This window comes from Cucurbita pepo, chromosome LG09 (assembly GCF_002806865.2).
Source record: "Cucurbita pepo subsp. pepo cultivar mu-cu-16 chromosome LG09, ASM280686v2, whole genome shotgun sequence".
Taxonomy (NCBI): Eukaryota; Viridiplantae; Streptophyta; class Magnoliopsida; order Cucurbitales; family Cucurbitaceae; genus Cucurbita; species Cucurbita pepo.
Genome location: NC_036646.1, coordinates 2633144 through 2659877, shown reverse-complemented (window position 1 = coordinate 2659877; position 26734 = coordinate 2633144). Strand labels below are relative to the sequence as shown.

The following is a 26734-nucleotide window of genomic DNA, read 5'->3' as shown; positions in this document are numbered from 1 at the left end:
TGTCCGATATTATATATCAACGTAAGTGACATTTTCGTAAAATTAAATCTTTATTAAAAAAAAACAATAATATTGGATATTTTTTCTAATTTTGGAATATGTAAATAAATGATAATTTCGTAATTTAATTTTTTAAAGAGAAAAAATGGAAAATTGAACATCTTTTCATGTGCAAAGTGGCGCATTGGTTGCGAAGCAACGAATCGCCCCTTTTTTTTCTTCCTTTTACTCATCACTTAATTGATAATTTAAAATTAATCATTTTTAATAAAAATACATTAGGGTAAACTATATTTAAAATTTTATCGAAATTAAATTAACATATATTTTAAATAACCCATTAAAAAAATATCTAATAAGTCCTTACACTTTTAATTAGGTAAATAAAATTTTAATATTTTAAAATTTTAGAAACTAAATTTGTAAAATTTTGAGAGTCGAGGGACTAATGTTGCAATTTAATTATATTATTATTAAGGGTTTGAAAATACGAGTTAGAAGCAACCAAGAATTTGTGGGCAAGAAAACATTAGCAGGATTCGTAAATGCTTTGACCATATGCTTCATATTTGATGATATTCATCAATAATGGGAAATTTGTGGATTGGAATAAGAATAACTTTTATTTATTTAATTTTTGGCAAATATAATAATTTGTAATATTCATATGTTATATATTTTAATATATAGTTTATTGTAGTTCCTAATGCACATTTCATTCCTCTTAATTTTAAAGTTGGAATCTTCAAATTTTCAATNTTTTTTTTTTTTTTTTTTTTTTTTTTTTACAACGGAAATGTTTTTTATTTTTTTGCGGGTCAACCCAAAATTAGGGTTACAAACCGATCTTATCGTACTTTTGAAAAGATTAATAACATTTAATGTTTGTAATCCACGATGGATTGTGATTTATGAATGTTTGATAACTACATTTTATAAGATTTTAATTATTATTGTAAAATATATTGGGGATAAATGTGATTTTTTTTTTAAATAATGAAATATAAAAGAACAATTTAGCTCACTCCAACTCGAAAACAAAAGGGTTGAGTTGCGTTGTGTTATGAACTTTATTCGTGTTGTTCGGGTCACTAACCCAACCAATTCGAAATGTCGTACTGATCTAAAAGATTTTTTTAACCTAATTCGTAATTTATATATATTCTTAATGTTGTATCTCTTTCTATATTTGTATAAAATAATAAATTTTATACACGTGTGATAATTACAAATTAATAATTTAGAAATGAAAATTTAATTGATGGTCTTAATTTCAATTATTAATTTTAGGATTTAATTTATTTAACTTACAAAAATGGTATATTTTAAGAATATAAATTTAATTTGTTTTATTTTAATATTAAAACATCAATTTATATATGAATTTTTATTTAGAACGAAAGAATTCTTTGTTAAAATGATGGGATTCTGATTCTGTACTTTTTTTTTTTTTTTTTAATTTGTTTTTTCTTATAATCCGATGTTATGATTGGGAAAAGAATCCATTTTTACCATTTTCCTTCCCTTCCTTTTTACCGATTTACTCAGTCAAATTTTACCTTTTTAACTTTCAATTTTATCACAGACTAAAGTTGGACAATTTTACAATATTTACTTTTATTTGAATAATTATTACCATTTTTTCCCACCCGTTGAATTTTAGATAATTAACTTTGTTAGCTATTTTATTTTTATTAAATTATATTATTAACTTAATTGTAATTAATTAAATTTTAGTTTAAGCTGTTTGTGTTTATTAGGTAATAAATCTTAATAATTATCTTCAAATAAATAATTTTAATAAATATTTAAATTTTTAATGATAAATATTTATTAAATGTTGTATATGGGAGAAACACTAGTCACAGTAATATCACTTACAAATTTTAAATATTCTTAATTTTCATAAAAGTAAAATTGAGTTTGACTGTAACTCTATTTTCGGATGGATCGTGTTGACTCGACTAGAAAAATATAATCCAGCTCCAATTTTACAGCTTGAATTCGATAATCCACATTATTCGAGTTACAACCACGACCAGTATATTTATTTTATTGAAAAATATAGAATAAATCGATTTAAATAATGTCGGGAGAACACGATAGTTGTCTGGTCATAAGAATCTTAAAAAAAGAATTAAAATTTGCAAATAATAAATGGAAAAACTAAAAAAAAATGTGGGAATAATTGGCACGTTTTTTTGTGTGGATAAATATAGGAATAAATAATAATTAAAAAAAATGCTCAAATGCACCGACCAAATTTGAGATTCGAACCGGCCGGTTCTTTCCAAACATTTTGTCGTGTTTGGCCATTTGCACCAAACAAAATTGAATTAAATGATATAATGGGTAAAAACTATAAAGTTGGGATATTTTTGGTAATTATTAATTAATGTTATGTCAAATGTTCAAAATACATAAATATGTTAATTACGTTTAAGTCGAGTTTAGTTTAAATAATCGAGGATTTGATCATTCGCTCCTACAATTATTGAACTAAGAAAATTACTCGTTTATCGGGATTTTTTCGTTAAGAAAAGTATGGAAATTGTTGAGTTCGAGTAAATTGGATAGCACGTTTTTTTTAAGGTAAGAAGGTGTTTAAAATCAGTGAGTTCTATCTATGAATCTAAATTGTGGGTCATTATGTGAATCTCGAGTCTTGGTGTAACTGATAAATTATAACAAATTATCGATTCAAACCTTAATGTGATTCAATGAGGTATCACATCATCACTTACACGTAGAAGGTCGTTGAGTCAATGCTATGCAATTTCTTGCTCGGCTCCAAAAGAACGTATCCATTACGCACTTTAGATCATAAAGGCTCGTAATTGAGCTTTAAATATTTGCATAGCATTGAGTGTTATCAAGCTTGAAGACTTTTATTTACTTTTTAGGTTGCATTTATTGTGTCTAATTATGATAATAAAATGTTAGAAACAGCCTAAAGCCCACCACTATCAGATATTGTCCGCTTTGACCAGTTACGTATCACAAGTGAACAATATTTAGTAACACTAGATTTGAGCCGTTATAAATGGTATTAGAGCCAGTCATTGGACGGTGCGAGACACGGGTGAGAATATGGCTAAACCCTCTCTCTACGCATTTTAAATCGAGGAGACTAGGATGAAGCCCACTACAGACGCATGAATAAGAAACTGTGCCAACCATGAGTGGCGCGATTTAGAGGGCCCCACACTAAACGGTCACAATAAATGCTCTTATTTTCTCAACCAAATTCCTTTCATTTTCTATTTTTCGCTATCCTCTGCTTCACGAGCCTCACGGTTTAGAGATCCAGAAGCCGAAAATCTAGCTGCGAGCGATTTTCTTCAATCGTTGTTCATCAGGTAACCTTGTTTATCTATATATGCAAACATTTTGGTTTGATTTCCCCTGGATTGATCTGATCGCAGTGATCTTTGGCTGTTTTTTCTGAAGGCGTCTTAGCGGACATTGAAGGAGCTCAAGAACTTGCAGCGGGATCCTCCGTCCTCTTGCAGTGCTTGTATTTTGTTTCCTTCTATGTCCTTTTTTCTTTGGTGTTTGCTGCGGTTGGAATCGGATGGTTTAATTTTGATCTGATTGAGAAAATTCTGCTTCGGTTGGTGCGTTTCGATAGCTTGAATTGTGTTGCTTGCTGATCTTAGTTTCTAGAGTTGTTTAGTTCTAAGTTCTTATTCACGTCAATATTTCTTAAATCAATTCCCGAAATTTCTCCATTCATAATCGAAAATTTCCTCGATTTTAATATATATATATATATATTTAAAATATTTATTCCAAATAAAATTTCAATACATGATTTTATTTTCTAATATAATTTTTACTAAAAATATAAAATATTGTATTTTCTAATATAATTTTTACTCAAAATAGAAAATATTGTAATAAATAAAATAATTTCAAATAAATTTTTAATACATAGTTTATATTTTCTAATATAACTTTTACTAAAACTATAAACTATTATAATAAATAAATAAAATATAATAAGACAATTTTAAAACTCAAATTTCAATACACAGTCTTCCACATTTAATATATATATATATATATATACACACACACGTATATACATATCCTTCGAGTAACTTATATATAAAGTGAGGCAGTGCAGTAATAAGAGTTTGAGCAGGAGACCAGAAATATAATTATGTTTTCTGTCCCATTTAGCTAATGGAGAAAATTTCTCTCCCATTCGAACATGTAGTTGCAGTGGTCGATGAATCGAATCGAATCGCTTCGCGATTTGTTCCAGTGGGTCGGACGCAAACAATTTTTTTTAATTTTTAAACCTACATTTAATTTTTAAAATTTATAAAGATTAACTAAAAAAATATTTTTTTAATAGTATTGAGGATTAAGTGAACAAATCTAAATAGATATTTAAAAAAAAAATACAATTATTGAATCGACGCATCCTTATATCTAATGTCACACTAGACGTAAAAAATATATATTATAATTTATTGAACTATGTTTTTAATAATAAAAAAAATAAATCCCTATAGCTATGTTTAATTAATTAATTAATTAATTCAATACATATATAAATATATTTTGTTTGAAAAAAATGCATATCCTAAAACAAGAAGTACTAATTAATTCTTTTTTTTTTAAAAAAAAAAAGAAGAAAAAAACAAAGTACATAATTAAATTCAGGGCAATTTACAATAATGTGGAAAAATTTAACTGTCCCATACGACTCGCCATCCCAGAGCGATGTGATGTGAGCCATAGTGACAGTGGACTCTCTGCGAACGATCTGCACCGTGCGTATCATCGGTCTCCACCCGAGGTAATAAGCAATCAGTTCATCCCGTTTTCTTCTCGAAATCATCAATTTCCAATTCGAATATGGTATTTTTTTTCTTCCTACATCATCTTCTTCAATCGTTTTATCAATTACTTTCTACTTCATGAGCCTGTTGCCGTTGTAGGTTGCTGTATGAGCTTCGTTTATTATCCAGTTGTTGTTTTTAGCTCAAGACTCGGATCTTTTGTTTTGCTTTAAGAACATTTTGTTGCCATACGGAATCGGTTGAGCTGAGAATTTGTTCCCGTAAAGTTTTTTTTTTGTTTGTTTTGTTTCACTCTGAATCTTGCAATTTATTGAATCGTTTTGATTTGGATTACTTGATGCGAGTTTGATTGCATATATTTTGGCCGTGCCTACTTGTTTGATGAAGAAAATCATGGATTAGATTGGAAATTTGGGTTCTGACTATGTTTTGTTGAGATGTAATTCGAAGCTGAAGAATGATGGAAGCAGTAAATCTCTCGTTTGGTGCAGTATTATTTAACTGATGCATCAATTGAATTTTTTTTTGTACATTTTTCTATGATCTTCTGAATCAATTTTCAGGTTTTTTAGAAAGGTTTTGTGCTTACTGTATTCGGGATAGAGTTAAATAGGATTATTCTTAACAAGTCAAATTGTGTAGGTATTGTACTGACTTCCCTTCTCTTTGTTTATGCCCAGTTGTGTGCATTGTTTAGACTCTTATTTGTCAACTAATAATGGGACGGACTGGAAGTTCGTCTGCGTCGCGTAAACCATTGAACAAGCCAGAAGAAAATGTTCCTAAAGTTGATGACAGTGTTCCTCAAACCATATCAGTGGCAAGAAGGACAAAGAGGTCACCATATGTATGGATGTCCTTGCTTCTGTTGACCATCTATAGCTTCCGGGCCATTTATCAACAACAGTTTGAAAAATTGCCTATCCCACTTAGTGCTGAGCAGGCTGGCAAAAGAGGTTTCTCGGAGACTGAGGCTTTGAAGCATGTCAAGGCGTTAACTTCACTGGGTCCCCATCCTGTTGGTTCCGATGCACTCGACATTGCACTGGAGGTTAATCCTTTTTCTGGGTTGATTTTAGTTTGTCCAACCTCCGTTTTGCCTTGTTATTCAACTTACTCTTTCGTATGATACATACCCATGTTTAATGTGATCACAAATGTACTCTGTCTAAAAGGATAGATAACACTGTCTAATTTGTTAGCAGGTCAAATACACGAATTGTATTTTGCAAGTATACCCAATTTATATTGATTTTCTAATAATTAGTAGGTTAGCCTTTTATCCAATGAGATTGAAGTAAAGAAAAGAGAAAAAAATGTATAGTTCAAGTTCGGCTTTGTAGAACTAAGCAAGCATGGAGTTTTAGAACTGATAGCTAGTCTAACTTGGATTTTAATACATAGGGAATACATGCCACATGATTTTTGAATTAGCATCTCTTTAGTTAATATGAGTATAGAGCATTATTTCTTGCTAGTAGTTCAAATTCTCGATTTCAATTATGTGTAGCACATTATTTTGAATTCAACCAAAGAGAGTAAGGATTTGAACCTTTGACTTTTTGGTTGAGGGTATTATGTCTCAACTAATTGAGTTATCGGGTTTGACTGTACGTAACACATTTTTAAAGTTGCAGACTGATCACTTTTTAAGGCCAATGCTTTTGTTGTTCCCTTTTCCAAAGAATTCAATTTTAGAGTTGATTTCTCTAGCCAATGCCTATTTTAAACATCGTGCTCTTCAAGTAAAACCACCTATTTGAACCCCCACACCCACAAAACGGAGAAAAATAAAGAAGAAGCCATTTCAATGAAATTGAGCTAAAAGCAGTTGCATCAGTCTATGTCCTTTTCTTCCAGCATACGTAGATACTTAAAATCATGCAATTTTTCTCAGTATGTGTTGAAAGAAGCAGAAAAAATAAAGAAAACAGCTCACTGGGAAGTTGATGTCGAAGTAGAAAAATTTCATGCAAAATCTGGAGCAAATCGTTTATCCCGTGGTCTGTTTAGGGGGAAAACACTTGTCTATTCAGATCTATATCATGTTCTTTTAAGGGTGTTGCCGAAGTATGCTGATGAAGCTGAAGAAAATACAATTCTAGTGTCTTCTCACATTGACACCGTTTTCTCGACGTATGTTCTCATCAATCAGTTCTTATCACTATTATATTCTATCCATCAATCCTTGAAAATAATGTGCTATGCTTGTTTTAGGGAAGGAGCAGGGGATTGTAGCTCTTGTATTGCTGTTATGTTAGAGCTTGCCCGAGGTATTTCTCAGTGGGCTCATGGATTCAAAAGTGGTGTGATATTTTTATTTAATACTGGCGAGGAGGAGGGTCTCAGTGGTGCTCATAGCTTTATGAGTCAGGTTGGAATTACTTTCATGCATGATTTTCTTCTCCAGTTTTCAAGGTTAACCTTCACTTGGATTGCGTTTCTAGTACTTCCTTTTGCAATTATTACCTGTGATATAAGGTTTCCTCTAATATTATAGCATAAGAAGGAAATCAAAATTCTTTATTTTGTTTTAAGGGTGTCTAAAGAAAACAGAATAAGAAATAATGTTTATCCATAATTGACCTACCCAATTCGTTCTGAAAACTTTATGCTGATTACTTTGTCCATCTGTATATTTGTTGTACATGAGAAGAATGTGAGAACTGATGTACTTTCATCATTGCTCCTGTAGTAAACTAAAATGAGGTGCACCACATAGTAACGGTAAGAAATTTGGATTCAAGTAGTAGAACTGATGTAGAATTTAAAATGCAGCATCCCTGGAATAACACCATTCGCCTGGCTGTTGATTTGGAAGCTATTGGTCTTGGAGGGAAGTCTGGAATATTTCAGGTCTTGACTGTAAATCATTATGTTATAAATACCATGTCACCGAGGTGACAATTTATGTATAACTGTTTGCTTCCTGTTATAATTCACTCATAATTGTTTATCCGATAGACTGGTTCTCATCCATGGGCTGTCGAGACTTTTGCATCAGTTGCAAAATACCCGTCTGCCCAAATAGTGTCTCAGGTTTGTAATTCCCCCCTCTTAATCATCTTTTTTACTCGGAAATTGCTATAGTTATAAATGAGGAGTGACTTCAATCTTGTAGGATCTTTTTACTTCTGGAGCCATTAAATCTGGAACAGACTTCCAAGTTTACACAGAATTTGCTGGTCTGTCAGGACTTGACTTTGCGTTTACTGATAACACTGCAGTTTATCACACAAAGGTTCTATATTATTAACTTCTTTCTTTGGAGACTTTATCTAAAAGTTTATTTTTGGCTTTTCACACGAGGTTTTATATTCAATGACGAATGGATTCTTAATCTTTTGAGGAACCCTCTGCAAGAAGCGTTTTGCATATTGATAAAGTTTTGACAATTTTTAATTTAATTGATTTAGAGAAACAACAGTTATCAAAACTTGATCATTCTTTCACTGTCAACTTAGAGAAGCTGGAAATTTAGAGATGCAACTATTATCGTTTGTGTCATAAGTATTTGTGTAGTACCATATGATGGCTTGCATCTTTACATCTCCAGCTAAAATGTTCTCTGTCGTGGTAATTGTTTCTGCGCCACTCAAATATGATTGGGGCATTTGCTTTTGATTTATTTACCCGAGTAGTCAGAGTTTAGTTCTAATACTATTTGTGCTGATAAGTTATGCCATCAACAATCCATTTTTTTTAATGTAAAATGAAAAAAATGTGGGAAAATTAATGACTGAAGTTGGAGAGTGTAGATACTTGATAATCTCTGTGTAGATTATAAATTTGATTAAGCAATTAAGGTAATGCCCGTACATCATGCCGAGTAAGAAAAAGAATTATCGAAGTGATCTGGAAAAATAGTGAGCAAATGGATCTGCATGGAAATGTTTGTATAATATCAATATCAATGTTAACTCGATTACTCTGTATATTCATTCTGCAGAATGACAAGTTTGAGCTTCTAAAACCAGGATCTCTTCAACATCTTGGAGAAAATATGCTTGCTTTTCTGCTGCGTGCTGCTGCATCCTCTAAACTTCCGACAAACAATGTAATGGAAGAAGGGCAGAATTCTGACCAAGACAATGCTGTATATTTTGACATTTTGGTGAGATTTCTTTTTTAACCCTTAGACTTATAACTCTTTGTTTGCATTCCACTCAAATATGTTTCCTTTTTATTAAAATCTGCAAGGAGAACTATGCATGACAGTATTTCATTGGGGGGAAACGTAATAGATTGGAATCGCATCTTGTAAGGAAGGGAATATTTTTATTAAAATAAGATAAGCAACTCATTGTACATATACTAAGGTAAGACTCTCTTACGCTTTTGGATCACCGTGATGCCACTTCACATTTAAAAGTGCAAAAAGATCTTTGATGATAGCTGGAAGAAAGACCTCATGTGAGGATTGGAGTTTCTTTCCTGTTCACTTTGGAACTCGACCCTTACAGCAACTTAGGTAGGAATATCTGTCCAACTTGCTAACATTTTCTCTTCGTTGCCTTTGCTTGTCAATTCCATTTGCCACAAAAATTTAAAATCCAAATTTGTAGAATTGAAAAAAGATGTATGGAGTACTTGATTCAGCTTCTAACACAAAGCTAAACTTCTTTAAGTGCCCTACAATTGATTCTTCTTGTGGCACGTTTGTTGAAATAAATTAGCACTTAGGACATGCAATATGGCCGTCCTTTTGAACTATTGGGCTGGAATACAAGCCAAAGTAGGTGATGTAAGAAGTAACAATGATAAAATAGGTATAATTCAAGCCATGGGAACTACATATGATAAAAACGTGTAAGATAACCACAAGACATGGTTTGGGGACACCTACCAAAGGGGGTTGGTGTATTCTTTTCAAAATTGTTTCTAAAAATAGTTTTTTGTTGTATTGAATTTGACCAATGTTTGGAAAAGAAAAAAAAAAAACAAATTTTTTGCTGTTATATTTTAATTTATTTCTTATGCTGAACCTTCAAGTTAGCCTTCCTTTGGAATCTCCCACCCAGCTGCATTTTTCTCCTTGTTTTTCATTTTCATTTTAAAGCCACTTGTTTGTCTCTAATTCTGTTCTTGATGGATAATGAAAGAATGAAAAATGATTGGGCCAGATGGCTATTTTCTGTAATGTTTGTTTGTCAAAACCTTCATTTTGGCCCTCCTTTAGAACCACCACGTGCATTTTTCTGCATTTTTGTTATTTTCAGTTTGCTATTTGTTTATTATGCCCAACTTGTCAGGGATCATACATGATTGTGTATCGTCAAAGATTTGCAACCTTGCTTCACAATTCAGTGATCATCCAATCGCTTATGATATGGACTACATCTTTGATTATGGGTGGTTTTCCAGCTACAGTTTCACTGGCATTGTCATGTTTGAGCTTGATTTTAATGTGGACATTTTCACTAAGTTTCTCTGCTTCCGTTGCCTTCATTCTACCAATAATATCACCGTCACCTGTTCCCTATGTTGCAAGTCCATGGTTGGTAGTTGGGTTATTCGCTGCTCCTGCTTTTCTTGGAGCATTGGCTGGTCAATATGTTGGTTTTCTTATCCTTCAAACATATTTATCTAATGTATATTCGAAAAGAGAGCAGGTGTTGCCTTCTATCCGTGAAGAACTGATCAGGTTAGAGGCTGAAAGATGGCTTTTTAAAGCAGGATCTTTTCAGTGGCTCATTTTTCTGATTATTGGCAATTACTATAAAATTGGATCATCCTATTTAGCTCTTGTTTGGTTAGTTTCTCCAGCATTTGCGTGTAAGTTTAGAATTCAGCCCTATCTTTTCTGAAAATACTTGGTATTTATTTTTTATTTTGACATTATTGAGTAAGAAATTTAATTCTCAATTTTAAACTAGCTACGTGTTCTCACTGTCCAGATGGCTTGCTAGAAGCAACTTTAACTCCTGCAAGATTTCCAAAGCCTCTGAAACTCGCAACTCTGCTGATTGGCTTAACAGTACCACTATTAGTTTCAGCTGGAACTATTATTCAGTTGGCTAGGTTTATCATTGGAAGTGCAGTCCGATTTGATAGGTATGCTATTAAACTGAAATTTAGTCTAGTTTTGTTTTTGTTATTTTACGAAACTGCGCTTACATGGAGTAAAATGAAAGGAAATACAAGGACAAACAAAAAACAAGCCCAAACAAAAGGAGTCTTGAATCTAACTGCAAATAAGAGCCCCAATCCAAAAGAAAGACTAAGCTCATAATTACAAAAATGCCAATTGGTTGAAGCCCATAAGGAAACATTAAACCTGGCAACCTACCAAACCTCTTCACCAGATCTTTCAACCTTTCTGAAGATTCTAATTTTCATTTTTGTTATGAAGGCCTGAAAAAGTTTAGAGAAAACTTTGGCTGTTGCTGACTTGATACACAGATCGCAAGTGAATTCATGGAAGGGGTTGGCTTAGTAATATTGATTACCTTGGAGGTTGCTTAATGTAATTATGTTCTGATTTACTATGTAAACGATAAGGTAAGGGAAATGTTTATTTTAAGTTGTCTGGTGCAACCATGCAGGAAAGAAGACATATTGGAAGGTGTAGGGAAAGAAAGAGATTGCAAAGGTCCAAGCGCTTATCTGTAATTATAAAACAAAAATTTGGAGGTAAAAGGATATTGAGGGAATCATAAAGTGTTGCTTAATATGCATTTTTATTGGAAATAGAGACTATATTTAGCAAAGCAGATAGAAGGGGATGGGGAAGATTAGATATCAATCCTCTCATAAGCAGTATAGTCACATAAATCCTCAACAGAAAGTTATATTGATCTTTTTTATCTAAATCACACACATGATAACTCTCAACCCATCATCAAAATGACAGTCTTGACCTTAAAGGATGACTGGAAAGAAGCTGGGAAATGTTTTCTTTAAAGCCATGATGGAAGCACGAAGGCTAGAAATTGTAAAGAGCCTTCCCATCTCCTTTCCTGAATTCACGTTTAAAGAAGATATGGTTCTGATCTTCTGATCTTCTATGCATAATGAACCAGCTTTGGTTAAGGAAATCAGTGGAAAATCTTTTCTACAACTTATTACAGTATTAATTTCTTCTATTGCCAAAGACTAAATGGGGGGTTTAATCTTCTTATAGATATGTATGTGTTTATACATATTCCAAGTAACTTTTGTTCTGGCTGGCAAAGAAGTTTGTCTTTGCAAGTTAGAAAATTAAAGTTGGATTTAATAGAGAATAGGCCAGATTTTTCCATAGTCTAGACTTCCTATTCCCGGAAAGGCCTCTGACATTCTTCTAATAATGTAAAGATGCCTCAGCTCGACTTGTAACCTCCTCTAGCTTGGCTAATTGTGGTAAAAAAAATTAAGGGAGAAATGATTTCTCAAAATGTGTAAAATTAAGGTGAACATATAAATCAATAGCTGCCAAATCAGATATAACTAAATTATCAATTCATTCTTTTGAGCTATCCCATGGAATAAATTCTTGATTTATTCTACATTTCTTATATCATCTAACTTATCTCCTCAAATGGAAATGATAGTTCACTAAAATGGCTGTCTTGCTGTAAACACAAGGTGTTCTGTTAACATAGAAACTTAATGTTGAATTGTGGAGCTTCAATATCCTCAAACCATCTCTGTATAAAAAATAGCCGCAAATTGCTGCATGGGGGAAGGAACAGAGATGCGATTCTTTGATCATGAAAGGACTATAAACTGGGCATGTATATTACCAAATACCTACTAAACTTTTCCTCTGACTTAAGATTGTGGAAAGGTCGAGGCCAGTGAAGGCTTACTGAGCTGACAACAAAGAAAGAAATTGTGAGCCCCGTTGCGAGGATCATTTGATCATCCTACTTTGTAGACGCCTAATTGCAAGTATATTTCAGTCTTTCCATCTGATTGGTTGACTGTTTTTGCACAAAACCGTACCATGTATAGCATATTCATATGATAATGTTAGAGGTGTTCCATACACATACAAATTTTCATTGTTCATACCATATCATCCACATCTCAAGGCTTCCCCTCATGACTCTCATCTTTTATTTGTTTTCATTGATTTGCAAGATTCTGTGGAAATATGTACTAAATTCTCTGTTGATCGTTTCCAGGAATCCAGGTAGCACTCCAGAGTGGCTGGGGAGTGTGATAGTCGCTGTTTTTGTTGCTGTTGTCTTGTGTCTGACCACCGTCTACCTATTGTCATATCTTCATCTCTCAGGTCTTTTCTCTAGTTGATATATCCATCTTTTTGTACTATATAGGTCGTAGCTGTCGTTGATGCCACTTATAAAGTTAGAAGTTCATTATTTAGATGTTCTTTAACGGACTATTAGCAACAAACATTTTGAGATGGTTGAGTCTTTTGTTGCATGTAATTACAATCTCAAAGATTATTTTAATTTTTTCAATGAAAATACGTTGCATTTTCTAGAAAGTCCTTCCTAGTTCATAAAGTGAGCAGATAGTATCTTCATATATGTTTATATAGAAAAGAAATGCTTATTTTGAGGAAACAGTGTTTACAAAAGGTGGAAGAGAGGACTACTTGTCCAGCTGAATTTGACAGGGAACCCTCGTTAAAACTTGTCCAACCGAAAAACAGAAGGATGAAATAGATTAGAAGAGCTCTCTGCTTGGCCAATTTTCTTTAAAGAAATCTTCAGGAAGACAAATTCAGTTAGAAACATTTTATGATTCACTCCGACTAGGGAGCCTCTGTTTAATTCTCCTAGTTGGATTTTATAAGCACATCTTGTCGCTAAAGGCTATGCCCAAATCTAGGAGATTGATTATTCTTACACACTCTCCTCTTGCTAAATTAACTTCTATTCAACTGTTTTTTTTATTGGTTGCTACTCGTCGTTGGCCTTTGCATCGGCTTGACATTAAGAATGTTTATTTCTACCTGGTGATCTTCTAGAGGAAGTTTATATGGAGCAACCATTAGGATTGTAGCTTAGGGGAGAGTAATAAAGTTTGTCGCCTTAGTAAATTTTTGCTAATGAGAAGCAAGAAGGTACTTTCTTGTCACAACGAAAATATGTACCGGATCTGTTTTCTTTTACAGGAAAATTAAGAATCAAACCATGTAGTACTCCGATATATGATTGTACATTCCTTTAATTATGATTGTATAATTTAGGATTTTCTTTCATTATGATGTATAGTGTTCTTTCATTATGATCGTACATTCCTTTAATTTAGGATTTTCTTGTGTATATATATATATCCGAGTCTCTGATATGAAACATAGTTGAATAATTTTTCTAACAAGTATCATGTTATATGCTTGTGGTGCAGGAGCAAAAAGAACAATAGTATTTGCAACTTGCCTTCTATTTGGCTTTTCAATCGCTACTGTGGTATCTGGCATCGTCCCACCATTTTCTGATGTCATAGCCAGAACTGTAAATGTAAGTTCTTTCAATTCAACCTCAAATTCATTCATTCTTCCTGTGCTGATAACACAATCCTAATCTTCATTCCAACAATCTAAGCTTTCGTTGAAGCTATTATCCTTGAATCAAAAAAATTAGTACCTCCTTGTACAAAATTCCGATCAACCACGAGACAAGGCTAGACTTAGATTACCTCTTAAGTAAGATCAAAGATCTAGAAGGAAGATTTAGAATATTGTTCTAAATTGAGTTACCACAATCAAACTTGATCAAAGCTTGATTGAATGACTTGGATGCAATCTACCATAAGAATTGCTTAAAATCTTAGAAATGGAAAAGATGATCCTCAAATTTCTAAGGGTAAAGTCTTAAGAGCTCAACTTCATTCATCCAAATCTCATAGTCTTCCTCTCTTAATACCATTTTGTGGGTATTTATAACCTCCCAAAAGAAAACTCCTACCCTTCAAATGGCCACTAAAAGAAGTTAATGACCATGATTGATGTTGGATGAAAGTGTCCCACATTGGTTAATTTAGGGAATGGTCAAGGGTTTATAATCAAATAATACACTCTCCATTGGTATGAGGTCTTTTGGGGAAGCCCAAATCAAAGCCATGAGAGCTTATGCTCAAAGTGGACAATATCATACCATTGTAGAGAGTCGTGTTCGTCTAACAATTGACAAGTTCTTCCCACTACCCTTCAAATGCCCTCTAAAAGGAGTTATGAAATAAAAATAATAAATAAAGTCTTCAAAGAAATTATCAATCAAGTGCTATTTATGACAACTATATGGTCCACTTCAACCTTGCAAAAATTAATTTCCAAAGCTCCAAATGATCTCGTAGATGAAGGATGAATACTTGTTGAATCTTCTTGGCCTTGGATTATGTAATAGGTCTAGTTGAAACTTGTGGAACGCCATGTTATCATGTGCGCTTGATAAAATTGTAACTTTTGTTATTCTTTTTTTGCCTATTGAATTGTTCGTACTTAGTAAGCTTTACATCAGCTCATAAAAGTCCCTGCATGATTCAACTCCAACTATTATTTCATAATCAAATATGATCACATCGTTGTATCATTGAGGGAACTTACTGTTATTATTATGTACTGATAAACACTTTTCCAAACACCTAGAGACAAACTACAAACCAAGAAAAGAGAACAAAAAGTGGCTTCAAGGCAACTCACATTTTTTTTCATTTTGAGTTCAAAAAGACTAGAACAATAGATCAAAATATAATTGAAAATTTGGACTATGATAAAGTTGTAAGAAAGTAATAGATTTTCAACTTGAAATTATGTTTGTGTATAGTGATGTAGGACACATGGAATTAAATTAGAGATATATTTAGTAAATATTAGTACGTAATTAGGAAAATTGGCTAGAAATACGGGGAAAAGTTGATTAAAGAGAATTTGGGCAAGAGAACACAATGAAGACCTTGATGCTTCAATTTTTTTAGCTATAATATTATTCAAATTTAGCATTTACTGGCTCTAATAAAATGGTTTGTGATGAGTTGATAGGCATTCTGCTATTTAGTTGGAATGATGTAGCTTTAGAGCATTAGCTGTTATATTTCTAAAAAATATTATTGTCACAGGTTGTCCATGTTGTAGATACGACAAAAAAATACGGTGGAGAGCAAGATCCTATCTCATATGTATCTCTATTCTCTACAACTCCTGGAAAGTTAACCAGGGAGGTTGAACATATCAAAGAGGGGTTTACATGTGGTAGAGATAAACCTATTGATTATGTTACCTTCTCTGTTGATTATGGTTGTTGGACCCATGAAGGTGGTGAAAATGGGTGGGACGAGTCTGATATTCCCTCGCTGCTGGTCGACAACGATGTTAGCAACAATGGAAGAATTACAACTATTTTAATTGATACTAAGGGTTCTACACGTTGGTCTCTTGGTATCAACACTGATGAAATCAAAGATTTCAAGTTTAAAGGTAATGAACCATTGATAAATGTTAATTCTTTCCTCGCTTCTGGTATATGCTTCTGTCTATTTATATCAACACTGATGAAATCAAAGATTTCAAGTTTAAAGGTAATGAACCATTGATAAATGTTAATTCTTTCCTCGCTTCTGGTATATGCTTCTGTCTATTTGTATCAACACTGATGAAATCAAAGATTTCAAGTTTAAAGGTAATGAACCATTGATAAATGTTAATTCTTTCCTCGCTTCTGGTATATGCTTCTGTCTATTTATATCAACACTGATGAAATCAAAGATTTCAAGTTTAAAGGTAATGAACCATTGATAAATGTTAATTCTTTCCTCGCTTCTGGTATATGCTTCTGTCTATTTATACTTCTGTTGTCTTTACGGTACAAACCAAAGGCTTATTCTCTTGTAGATCAAAATGCTGAAAAATGGAAGGATTGCTAGACGTTTTTGGGGTGCTTTTACTGAAATACTTTCATCAAAATTGTTTGTATTATAAAATACCATGGTGAGAAAGTATGGGTGTGGAAAGAAGCTAGAGAAGGGAAGTGTGTAGAGAGAATAAGTGAAAGGTGCCTAATGGGAAGTTAATCCAAGAAAATGGGTACAAAGGGGAGAGGTTAGTGAGAGAAGCTTGTAGAGAGTAGTTAGTTATTGAAAGTGGGTAGAGAGAAATTAATGAAGCCGTGCATGAGAAAATGTGTAATGAAGGATTAAAGGTGAAGTACTCGAGTTCAAAGCACTTGATAAACACTTCAACTTAAAGGCCCAAACTCTCACCGCCCGCCGATATTATCCTCTTTGAGTTGTCTTTCGGGCTTCCCCTCAAGGTTTTTAAAACGCGTCTACTAGGAAGAGGTTTTCACACCCTTATAAAGGGTGTTTCGTTCTCCTCCTTAACGGATGTGGGATCTCACAATCCACCCCCCTTCGGGACTCATATTAGGGTGTGGAAACCTCCCTCTAACAGACGTTTTAAAAATCTTGAGGGGAATTCCGAAAGAAAAGGCTAAAAGAGGATAATATCTGCTAGCGGTGGGCTTGAGACTTTTTATCAACTTTATGAACTTTATGGCCTATAGAAAGTAATTTTTCAACTGTATTAAAAGAATATTGTGACTGTGAACTAAATTTATTTTGTCTGGCCCAGGCGAAGAAGAACTGGTTCCAGTTGGCGATAAGAACAGTGTAGATGGGTGGCACACTATTCAATTTGCAGGAGGAAGGGACTCGCTCACAACTTTCTCTCTAACTCTGTTCTGGAAAAACAACTCAACCAAATCTGTAGAAGCTAATAACACAGTTCAGCCTCCACTTCTAAAGCTGCGAACTGATTTCAACAGATTAACTCCAAAAGCCGAGAGGGTAATTTCAAAGCTTCCTTCCTGGTGCTCCCTATTTGGCAAGTCTACTTCTCCCCTTACCTTGGCCTTTTTGACTGCTCTTCCTGTTCATATCTAGAACCTAGAAAGCATGCTTGAAAAAGAAACTTAGTTTGCCTTTCATTTTTTATGGTACATAGTGCATTCATATTGATCTGAAGAATAGCTGGTCTGATTGAATTGTTCACATGTTGATTTAAATAAGTTAAAAGTATTTAGCATGATTATGTGACACTGTCACATGTAAAACTTGTATTGATTGAATACGTTGATATTGTTATTTTCAGCCAATAAATACCCGACACATCAATCATTGTCGTGTCTTTGTCTCTTGCATAATTAGGGTTTACATTTACAAATTCTATTACCTTTGTAGTTCAATGGTGATGATTATTTTGCCTTAATGAACTTCTAATCTTTGATTGAAGATATATGTGAGATCCCATATCGGTTAGAGAGGAGAACAAAACATTCTTTACAAGAGTATGGAAACCTCTCCCTAGTAGACACGTTTTAAAAACCTTAGACTGTGACAAATGGTATTAGAGCAATCAGGTGATATGCCAGCAAGTAGGCTGAAAGGGGTGAACACGAGGCGATGTGCCTGCAAGAATGCTGGACCCAAAAGGGGGTGGATTGGGGGTCTCCCATCGATTGGAGAAGGGAACGAGTGTCAGCGAGGACGCTGGACCCCAAAGGGAGGTGGATTGTGAGATCCCACATTGGTTGGGGAGGAGAACGAAGTCTTCTTTATAACCGTGTGGAAACCTCTTAAAAGACGAATTTTTAAAAACCTTGAGAGGAAGCCCAAAAAAGAACAATATCTACTAGCGGTGGACTTGTGTTGTTACAATGCCTTTATCCCGTGCTATAATTTATTTTAGGTGTAAGTGCACAACGTTTAGAAAATGGATGATATGAAGTGTAATTTTATAATTCTCTTGATGCAAATTTAAGTTACATTATTTCATTTAACACAACTGTATAATTCCTTTTTTTCTAATTGAATTGTGTTTTTGTATGTTTCGTGGAAACATCTTTTCATGTGATAAATAATTCTCACCATACTTTCAATGAAAGTAACATCAATCATTGATTTAATTCTTTCTACCTAAAATTTGAATTTGAATTTTTTTCAAAATTTCAAGCAAATTTGAAAGTAACCCATTGGAATCTTCAATTTTAAATATATATATATATATATATATATATATATATATATATTAAAATATTCTTTCGAGTAAAAAGTAACACTTTTTTATCATAATTTTCCAAAGTTCAGACTTTTAAGTTTATATCTATTTTGTTCGAAATAAACATTTTAACTTATCGATCCAAGTTTGTTGAATTTTGGTAGAGTTGGTGGGATTGAGACAAACCTTCCAAATTGCTAAAAGCACCCTCCAAACTGATTTGAATTCTTTTAGGTTAAATTATAAGTCGTTCGGGTTCAATTTTCGGACCAGGCGGAAGATTCTCTGTTGGTCTCAATTAAAAATGAGATTGCACATGTTCATGGATTGAAGCTCAGTTGGTAGAGCAGATGACTAAAAACACCCGGTTGAGAACGTTAAAAGTTTCTTGAATAACGACCCGAAATTTCATTACTTAACAAAAGCTAAGAACTTTCACTAAAAATGAAGTGCAAAAAGAATTACGAAGAAATTGAGAAAGAAANACCTAAAGTTTTAAGGACTAAAACTGAATACCAAAACTCTTTAATCTCTCTCTCTCTAACCTCAATAACTCCAATATATCACTTCTGGTCTCTCCTCCACCTCTAATTTGGTACCTAAAATGAGTCCTAAACCTGTACACAGAACAACAACCACCACCCTAAAGTAAACACAACTTCTACTACTAGACCCAACAACGACTCGCCCATGTCGACATCCAACGCTCTAATCTTCGAGACCGATCCCGGGCTGGGATCGGTTCTTGAACCACCCTCCTCCTTCTTCGTCTTCCTCTTCCTCTTCACATGTAATCCATCGAAATTGCGCTGTTTGTGTTTGGAATGAGCTCCGGTTGCACAGTTATGGTGATTACATTAGCAGCTGTTTTCTCGTCCGTCTTGTTTCTCATTTCCAGCACTTTCTTGTGGGAGTTTGAGTGCAATGACGGGACAAAAGTCGGGCTCGCTGCTGGTCGATACTCCGGGAACAATCTACCAGACTTATACCGAACACCGCAAGCATTACAAAGAGTTTTCGGTCCCATTGGTCCTGCTCTCCATTGTGGAGTCTTAGTTATCTCACAATGCATACATTTTCTCATCGACTGCGATGGCGAGTTTTGACTCGCCACCCCATCTAATGGGGCGAGCGAAAACGACAACTTGATTTTCTTGTTCTTCTTTTGCATTCCTAACGCGCCATGCTTCGGCATTTTGTTCAAAGGTCGAGACTCGGCGAAGTTATCCGAGTCCGAGGTAGTCTTCGGGGCAATGACCTGCAATACTTGATGATGATGATCATGAGTTGTTTCGGAGACGGAGGAGGCAGGGGAAATAAGCTGAATTGGGGGACGGGGACAGAAGGTTGCAGGGCGAGGGCGTTTGCTACGAGCACGGCCACGCTGCTGGGCCGGGGTGGCGATGGTCGGTTCGGGGCTGCGGGGCAGGCTCTTGTCACTAGAGCAAGAGCTACTACTTTCAAGAACAGAAACAGGGCTAGAGGTTTGGAATTGGGTATGGGTCAAATCCTTAGGCTCCTCTTTGCTCATTGTTGCAAGGCTTCCACCACCACAGAATGAATCCTCAACAAAATTTGATAGCCATTCCAATTGAACAATATCTTCATACTGTAAAATAAATTAAAAAAAAAAAATATATATATATATATATATATATATAATAATATATTATAAGCACGTGCCAGTTCTCAACACTCACGTGCACGTAAATGTAATAAATAAAATATTATTATTCATTTTTTAAATATTATATATTCCTAACAGATCCCAAGAAGACTGTGAAAAGACTAAAATACCCTTTACGGGCTTTGAAATTTGAAAGAAATAAAAAAATATATTAATTTAAATGAATTTCCATGTGTGTTTGTTGGCGCCTCCAATCAAGGGGAAAAATGACGAAGCACCACCAATAACTGGCCTCCACGTGGCATGCCAGGTGGACAGGTAATCAATTAGTCATAATCATGTCGATTTTCTTTCACTAATTACCTCTGATTATAATATTCTCTATATTTATTTTATTCCAAACAAAAAGTGACAAAATCCACCGAAATTAAACCCAATGTCCTTAAAATCAACGCTCTTTTGTCTTTTTTTTTTTTTTTTTTTTTNTTTTTTTTTTTTTTTTTTAATTATTGAATTTTGAAATATTGTAATATTTATTTTTTTAATAAGAAGAAAAGAAAATTATCCAAATTTATAATATTTTAAATTTGTGTCTAATTTTTTTTTTTTAAAAAAAATGGAATAGGGAGATGTAAATGAGATTAAAATTTAATTTTGAAATTAAATAAATTATCGGTTTCAAAATATTGCAAATTTAGAATTAATCTTTCACATTAATTTACCCGGTCCGGTCTGACTCGAGAGACGGTTCATGAGAGAAACGATAGAAACACCCGCGGGTGAGCAAAAATCCAGAAGAAATACTAACCGGAACAGAGAGGTCGGCCGACAAATCAGAGTTTCTATTAGCCGAGAACACAGAGTCGGAACCAGGCAGTGCTTCAGACTGAGTTGACCAAATGGTTGGAAACGAGTTGCCCGAGTCGCCGCCCTTCGCCGGCGGCAAGCCGGCGTCGACATCCTCCACCGGAAAATCGAGAAGGTCGTCGATATGGTCGAAGAAACTGCCGCAATCTAAGTCGTCGACAAAGCTATTACCGACCATTCTGTCGATTTTTCTGTCTTTTTTTTTTCTTGTCTGAAAAAGAAAAAGAGAAATTGTAAGAAGAAGATAAGGGGGTCTGCATTTTAAGATGAAGCTTGGTTTGGTAAGTCTGTAAAACATTAAATAAAACCGAGTGGCGTAGGTTAGCCAATTCTATACGTTATAATTTCATTTCCTTCTTGGCTTTTAGGGTTTTTAAAAAAAAAATCCGGTCCGGTCTGACTCGAGAGACGGTTCATGAGAGAAACGATAGAAACACCCGCGGGTGAGCAAAAATCCAGAAGAAATACTAACCGGAACAGAGAGGTCGGCCGACAAATCAGAGTTTCTATTAGCCGAGAACACAGAGTCGGAACCAGGCAGTGCTTCAGACTGAGTTGACCAAATGGTTGGAAACGAGTTGCCCGAGTCGCCGCCCTTCGCCGGCGGCAAGCCGGCGTCGACATCCTCCACCGGAAAATCGAGAAGGTCGTCGATATGGTCGAAGAAACTGCCGCAATCTAAGTCGTCGACAAAGCTATTACCGACCATTCTGTCGATTTTTCTGTCTTTTTTTTTTCTTGTCTGAAAAAGAAAAAGAGAAATTGTAAGAAGAAGATAAGGGGGTCTGCATTTTAAGATGAAGCTTGGTTTGGTAAGTCTGTAAAACATTAAATAAAACCGAGTGGCGTAGGTTAGCCAATTCTATACGTTATAATTTCATTTCCTTCTTGGCTTTTAGGGTTTTTAAAAAAAAAAAGGGTCCGTTTTTTGAAAATCGAAATGGGTTCGTTGGGGATTGCTAAGAGTAAGTTTAGAACAAACCTTTTCGTTTGAGATTCGCAGTGAAAATGGGGAAATCTGAGCTTCAAAACCTGCAAAAAAGGGGTTGGAGAAGTAAGCTCTGTTTTTAATTTGCAATGCGTTGAAAAACAGAGCATTTTTCTTCAGTTTCTGGAAAAACAGAGCATTTTTTCTTCACTTTCTGGAAGAACAGAGCATTTTTTCTTCAGTTTCTGGAAAAACAGAGAAGAAATTTGGGTTGAAGAGGGGTTTTGATTCACAAAACTTAAGAAACTCCTGGATTTCATGTTTCAAACTTCCATTCTTTTGATTTTTGTTCACATTCCAAGAAACCCCAAAACCCTGAAATTTGAATGTCCAGAAAACCCCATTTCCAGTTGAAAAAAGAGAGACCCAGAAGCGATAAGAACAGGAAGAACAGGAAGAACAGGAAGAACAGGAAGAAGAAGAAGAAGAAGAAGAAGAAAGGAAGGAAAAAGAAGCAAAACCCACCTCAGAAAGCTGAACTAACAGGTGGTAAAGGAGTCCATTTCCAGAGAGAGAGAGAGAGAGAGAGAGAGAGAGAATATGTAAGGATGAGAGAGAAGGAGAAGCTAAAAAGGAAATGAAAGAGAAGAAAGAGATGTGGCCTGTGGGTGTGCAATGGTAGGTGAGGCTACTCCTTCATTGCTATTGCTAGCTGTCTCTTTCCCATTTTACCCTTCCTCCTCTTCTCTCTCCTCTTATTACTCTCCTACTCCCTTTTTTTACCCTTCTTAACCTTACCCAACATTTACTTACTACCCTTCTTTAATTCTCCAAATTTAACCTAATTCATGTACTAATAGGTTCAAGTTTCCAATGTTACCGTCACATCGTAAAAAATAAAATTAAAAATTCCACAGCATAATAATTTTTTAAACTAATTTGAAGGTAATTTATTTTTGTTTAAGTGCTAATTCTTAATTAAAAATTTAAAATAAATAAATATTTTATCGACTATATTTTAATAAATTACTAAAGTAGCATTAGTATAGTTGGATTGGATTTATTATTTAATAATTCATCGAGTAAAATAATAATAATAATAATAAAATAAATAAAAATGGTGGATAATACAAAAAAAAATTACGAAAATAAGTTAAAATTAAATATGTCGGTGCAAGGTTATTCTAATATTTAATTAATTTTATTTTTAAATTTTTATAATCATGTGACATGTTTTTTTTTTTTTTTAACGGGTCGTACATCACAATACTTTCTTTTTATTCCAATTTCCTTTTTCTATTTAATTAATTACGATTATTTTCTCCAATCATTTATTCTTATTATATAACTTTAGATTTACTTTATATGTTAAATAAAGTAATATTATGAAAAACAACTTTTTTTCATTGAATATTTCTATTTTAATATAAATTATTTTAGAATTATATCTACTAAAAAATAAGGTAATAAATTGAAATTATACGAAGACTCCTAATTTAAAATTAATTTTTTATTTTATTTAATAAAATATCGTGGTTATAGCTTAAATGCTTATTTGAATTAAAATCATTAATATTTAATTTTTTTCGTAAATATATTTAAGTTTTTAATATATATTTATGAAAAAAATTGGTATTGAAAAATTATGAGACGATCAATAGATTCTATATTTTTTAAAAAACTTTAAATATAGAAAGTGGTTGATAATAATATTAGGTAATAAATCAAATATTTTTAAAAATCACAATTAATTGAGCTTTTTTTGGTATAATTATTATAAATAAATAAATAAATAAATTATAACATATAAATATAAAATTATAAAAATAATTCGTCCATTGTTTATTTGTAATATTTTTAATTTGTATTATAGAAAATAAAAAAAAAAGTTAATTAACATTGTCATTAATTATTTAAATTTTTAACTATAATTTTAAATTCGTATAAATATTGAGTTAAAACTAATTTATTATTACGATTTAATTTTTTTTAAAAGAAAAATATAAAAGAGTCAATTGTAACGTAGCGAAATATTAGATATATTTTTTAAAAAAATATATAATATTTTTAAAAATTTATTTGAGATATTAAAAAGTCGAGTAGAATGACAACCCGAGCATAGTACTAATTTTGAAAAGAAATGAAAAGTATTTTTTGTTTGGTTTAAGGTTTGAAAATAGGAAAAAGGTAAAATGGACAGAAAATATTACCATATTAATTAAATTAATTAGTTATTAGGGTTTTTGTTTAATATAATTGAGGAAGGTTAATAAAAGTGACAGCGCAACCAAAAACAATATTTTAAAAAATAAAATAAATAAAAAATTTGGTTTATTGGGCCTGTTTGAAATGATGGGCCTCTTTCTCTCTCTTCCTCTCTCTCTCTCTCTCATTACGTCATAAATACTCTTTTTTTTTTTTTCATCAACCATCAATAATTCTTTCTTCTATATTACTCTTTCTTACACCATCAATTTTGTAACCTCTAAGGAACCTTTTTATTATTATTATTATTATTATTTATTTTTATTCACTTTCTCTTTCTATCTCATGCCTTACTTGGGATGCACTCTTNAAAAAAAAAAAAAAAAAAAAAAAAAAAAAAAAAAAAAAAAAAAAAAAAAAAAAAAAAAAGTAAATATGGAGTTCGAGGGTTTTTCGTTTTTTTTTTCGGGGAAGGAACGGACTCTTCGAGGTCATGGATTCAGTGGTGTTATAGAGCATAGCGCTTTGTAGTTTGTAGTGTAAACATGGTACGAGTGGTTTTTTTTTTAATATAAACTATAATTTTATGTTTAAATTATGGCGTTAAAGATAAGGTAGATTTGAACATTTGACTTATAATGAAAATTGACTAATACTCTTCGAGCTACATTGATACTATTGTGACACCTAAGTAAAGGAGATGTACATGAATGAGGTGAAAGTTGCATCCAAGTTCAGTGATCGTGAGGATGTGGTGGGTAAGAAAGACTTAAAAGAATTGAAAGTTGTTAGCTATATCGACAACGTGCACCTTCATTTTTTGTGGATTGATCTTGGGAACTCTATGGTTAAGCGTGCTTTACTTTTATATTACCATATGAGTAAGGAGCAAACATGGTTAAATAACTTGTGTTGGTTTGTATGGATAATCTTCACTCTTAAAAATAATGAGTATGTAACTTGATCATGTCGCAGGAAATGTAAATAATATTAGGATCATCGGGTGCCGAATTTGGATTCTAAACTCTAATCAGAATCTGTGAGATCCTACATTGGTTGGGGAAGCGAACGAAGCATTCTAGCAGTGGGTTTGGGTTGTTACAAATGGTATCAGAGCTAGACACAAGACGATGTGCCAGCGATGACGCTAAGCCCTGAAGGGGGTGAATTGAGGTGTCCCACATCGATTGGAGAAAGGAATGAGAGTCAGCGAGGACGCTGGACCCTGAAGGGTGGTAGATTGTGAGATCCCATATCGGTTGGGGAGGAGAACGAAACATTTTTTTTTATAACGATGTGAAAACCTCTCCCTAATAGACGCGTTTTAAAGAGCCCTTTTCCTAGCTAACGGTGGTCTTGGACGGTTACATAATTTTTAAGCTTAAAGGTATAATAAAATGATTCAAACGCCTCGTCTGTTACGTTAAAAATATATATCATAGTAAAAAAAAAAAAAAAAAAAAAAACTCAAATTAGTAGAGAACCAAAATGTTTCCAGCTAAAATATTTATTTTTTAAAATTCACGTGTGTCGTGGACATGTTTTAGTAATAATATTATATAAATGAAGTGCACATGGATTATTTTTGTTTGATTTACACAAAGTCGTAATTTAATGTTTGTAACAAAAATATAATTAATCTATACATTTCAACTTTGGCTTTAATTTTAAAAGCTTAAAACTATATTTTATTTTATTTTCATTTTCCATATATATATATATTAAATTTCTGATTAAGTTACCGATATTTGAATTCATATAGAAATGTTTATTTAATATGCGTAGATTTGTCTAATTGAGGTCGAGAATGGAGTAGAAAGTGAAAAAAAAATTCCTCGGGAACGGGAATTACATTCCTCATCCCTGCGCACATCTCAATTAGTTTTTTTTTTTTATTTATTTATTTATGTATTTTTATTTCCGTAATAAGCTTTAAAAGCTACATTGTAATTAGAAATGTCAACAGGACAGAGCGGAGATGAAGAAGCATTCCTCAATCCCGCCTTCTTATTTCATCTCTAATTTTCGTAGAATTATCCATTTATGATTAGGAGTGAAAATAAATAAAAAAATATTTGGAAAATAAAATTAAAAAAATTTAATGACAGGAATGGAGGTGGAGACGAAGAAGTCTTAGTTATAAGTGAAGTAGATGTGGAGACACGTGACGACTCTATTTAAATTTATTTATATATTTAAAATGTTAATCCATGATAATGTAAAGAAAGAAATGAAGAAAAAATTGGCGAATTTTGAGTCAAATCACTATGATTTTGCTCTCATTGTCAACGAATCACAATAATGAATGTAGTAGGCACATGCATATGCACATGCTACCACATTCATAA

General features: G+C 33.0%; 2 protein-coding genes across 5 annotated transcripts; one reads left to right on the top strand and one right to left on the bottom strand.

Moving 5' to 3' along the window:
- Positions 1-4662: 4662 nt before the first annotated feature.
- LOC111801736 (endoplasmic reticulum metallopeptidase 1) lies at positions 4663-17902 on the top strand. 4 transcript variants are annotated; one of them, XM_023685860.1, is made up of 14 exons: positions 4663-4810; positions 5495-5865; positions 6712-6950; positions 7032-7188; positions 7593-7670; positions 7779-7853; positions 7936-8055; positions 8764-8928; positions 10067-10589; positions 10712-10868; positions 12923-13032; positions 14115-14227; positions 15825-16182; positions 17335-17902. In XM_023685860.1, the coding sequence occupies exons 2-14, from the start codon at positions 5533-5535 to the stop codon at positions 17643-17645; spliced, it is 2739 nt and encodes a 912-aa protein (XP_023541628.1). In that variant the 5' UTR covers positions 4663-4810; positions 5495-5532; the 3' UTR covers positions 17646-17902. The 4 variants fall into 4 exon arrangements, with proteins under 4 accessions (XP_023541628.1, XP_023541629.1, XP_023541632.1 ...); XM_023685861.1 differs by having other exon boundaries at positions 4697-4872; XM_023685864.1 differs by lacking the exon at positions 4663-4810 and adding an exon at positions 4926-4948.
- Positions 17903-19267: 1365 nt separating this feature from the next.
- LOC111802292 (GATA transcription factor 8-like) lies at positions 19268-22765 on the bottom strand. The gene is made up of 3 exons (XM_023686601.1): positions 22707-22765; positions 21726-21995; positions 19268-20368 (listed from the first exon to the last, which is right to left on the bottom strand). Exons 2-3 carry the CDS (start codon positions 21960-21962, stop codon positions 19544-19546), a joined length of 1062 nt encoding a protein of 353 aa, XP_023542369.1. The 5' UTR covers positions 21963-21995; positions 22707-22765; the 3' UTR covers positions 19268-19543.
- Between the last annotated feature and the right edge of the window lie 3969 nt (positions 22766-26734).

Bases quoted from the DNA above. Each gene is read 5' to 3' on its own strand.
- LOC111802292 (XM_023686601.1), bottom strand. From the start codon at position 21,962: ATGGTCGGTAATAGCTTTGTCGACGACTTAGATTGCGGCAGTTTCTTC. The intron at 20,369-21,725 runs GTTAGTATTTCT...TTTATTTTACAG, and splicing joins CGGCCGACCTCTCTGTTCCG to TATGAAGATATTGTTCAATT.
- LOC111801736 (XM_023685860.1), top strand. From the start codon at position 5,533: ATGGGACGGACTGGAAGTTCGTCTGCGTCGCGTAAACCATTGAACAAG. The intron at 5,866-6,711 runs GTTAATCCTTTT...AATTTTTCTCAG, and splicing joins CACTCGACATTGCACTGGAG to TATGTGTTGAAAGAAGCAGA. The intron at 7,671-7,778 runs GTCTTGACTGTA...TTTATCCGATAG, and splicing joins GGAAGTCTGGAATATTTCAG to ACTGGTTCTCATCCATGGGC.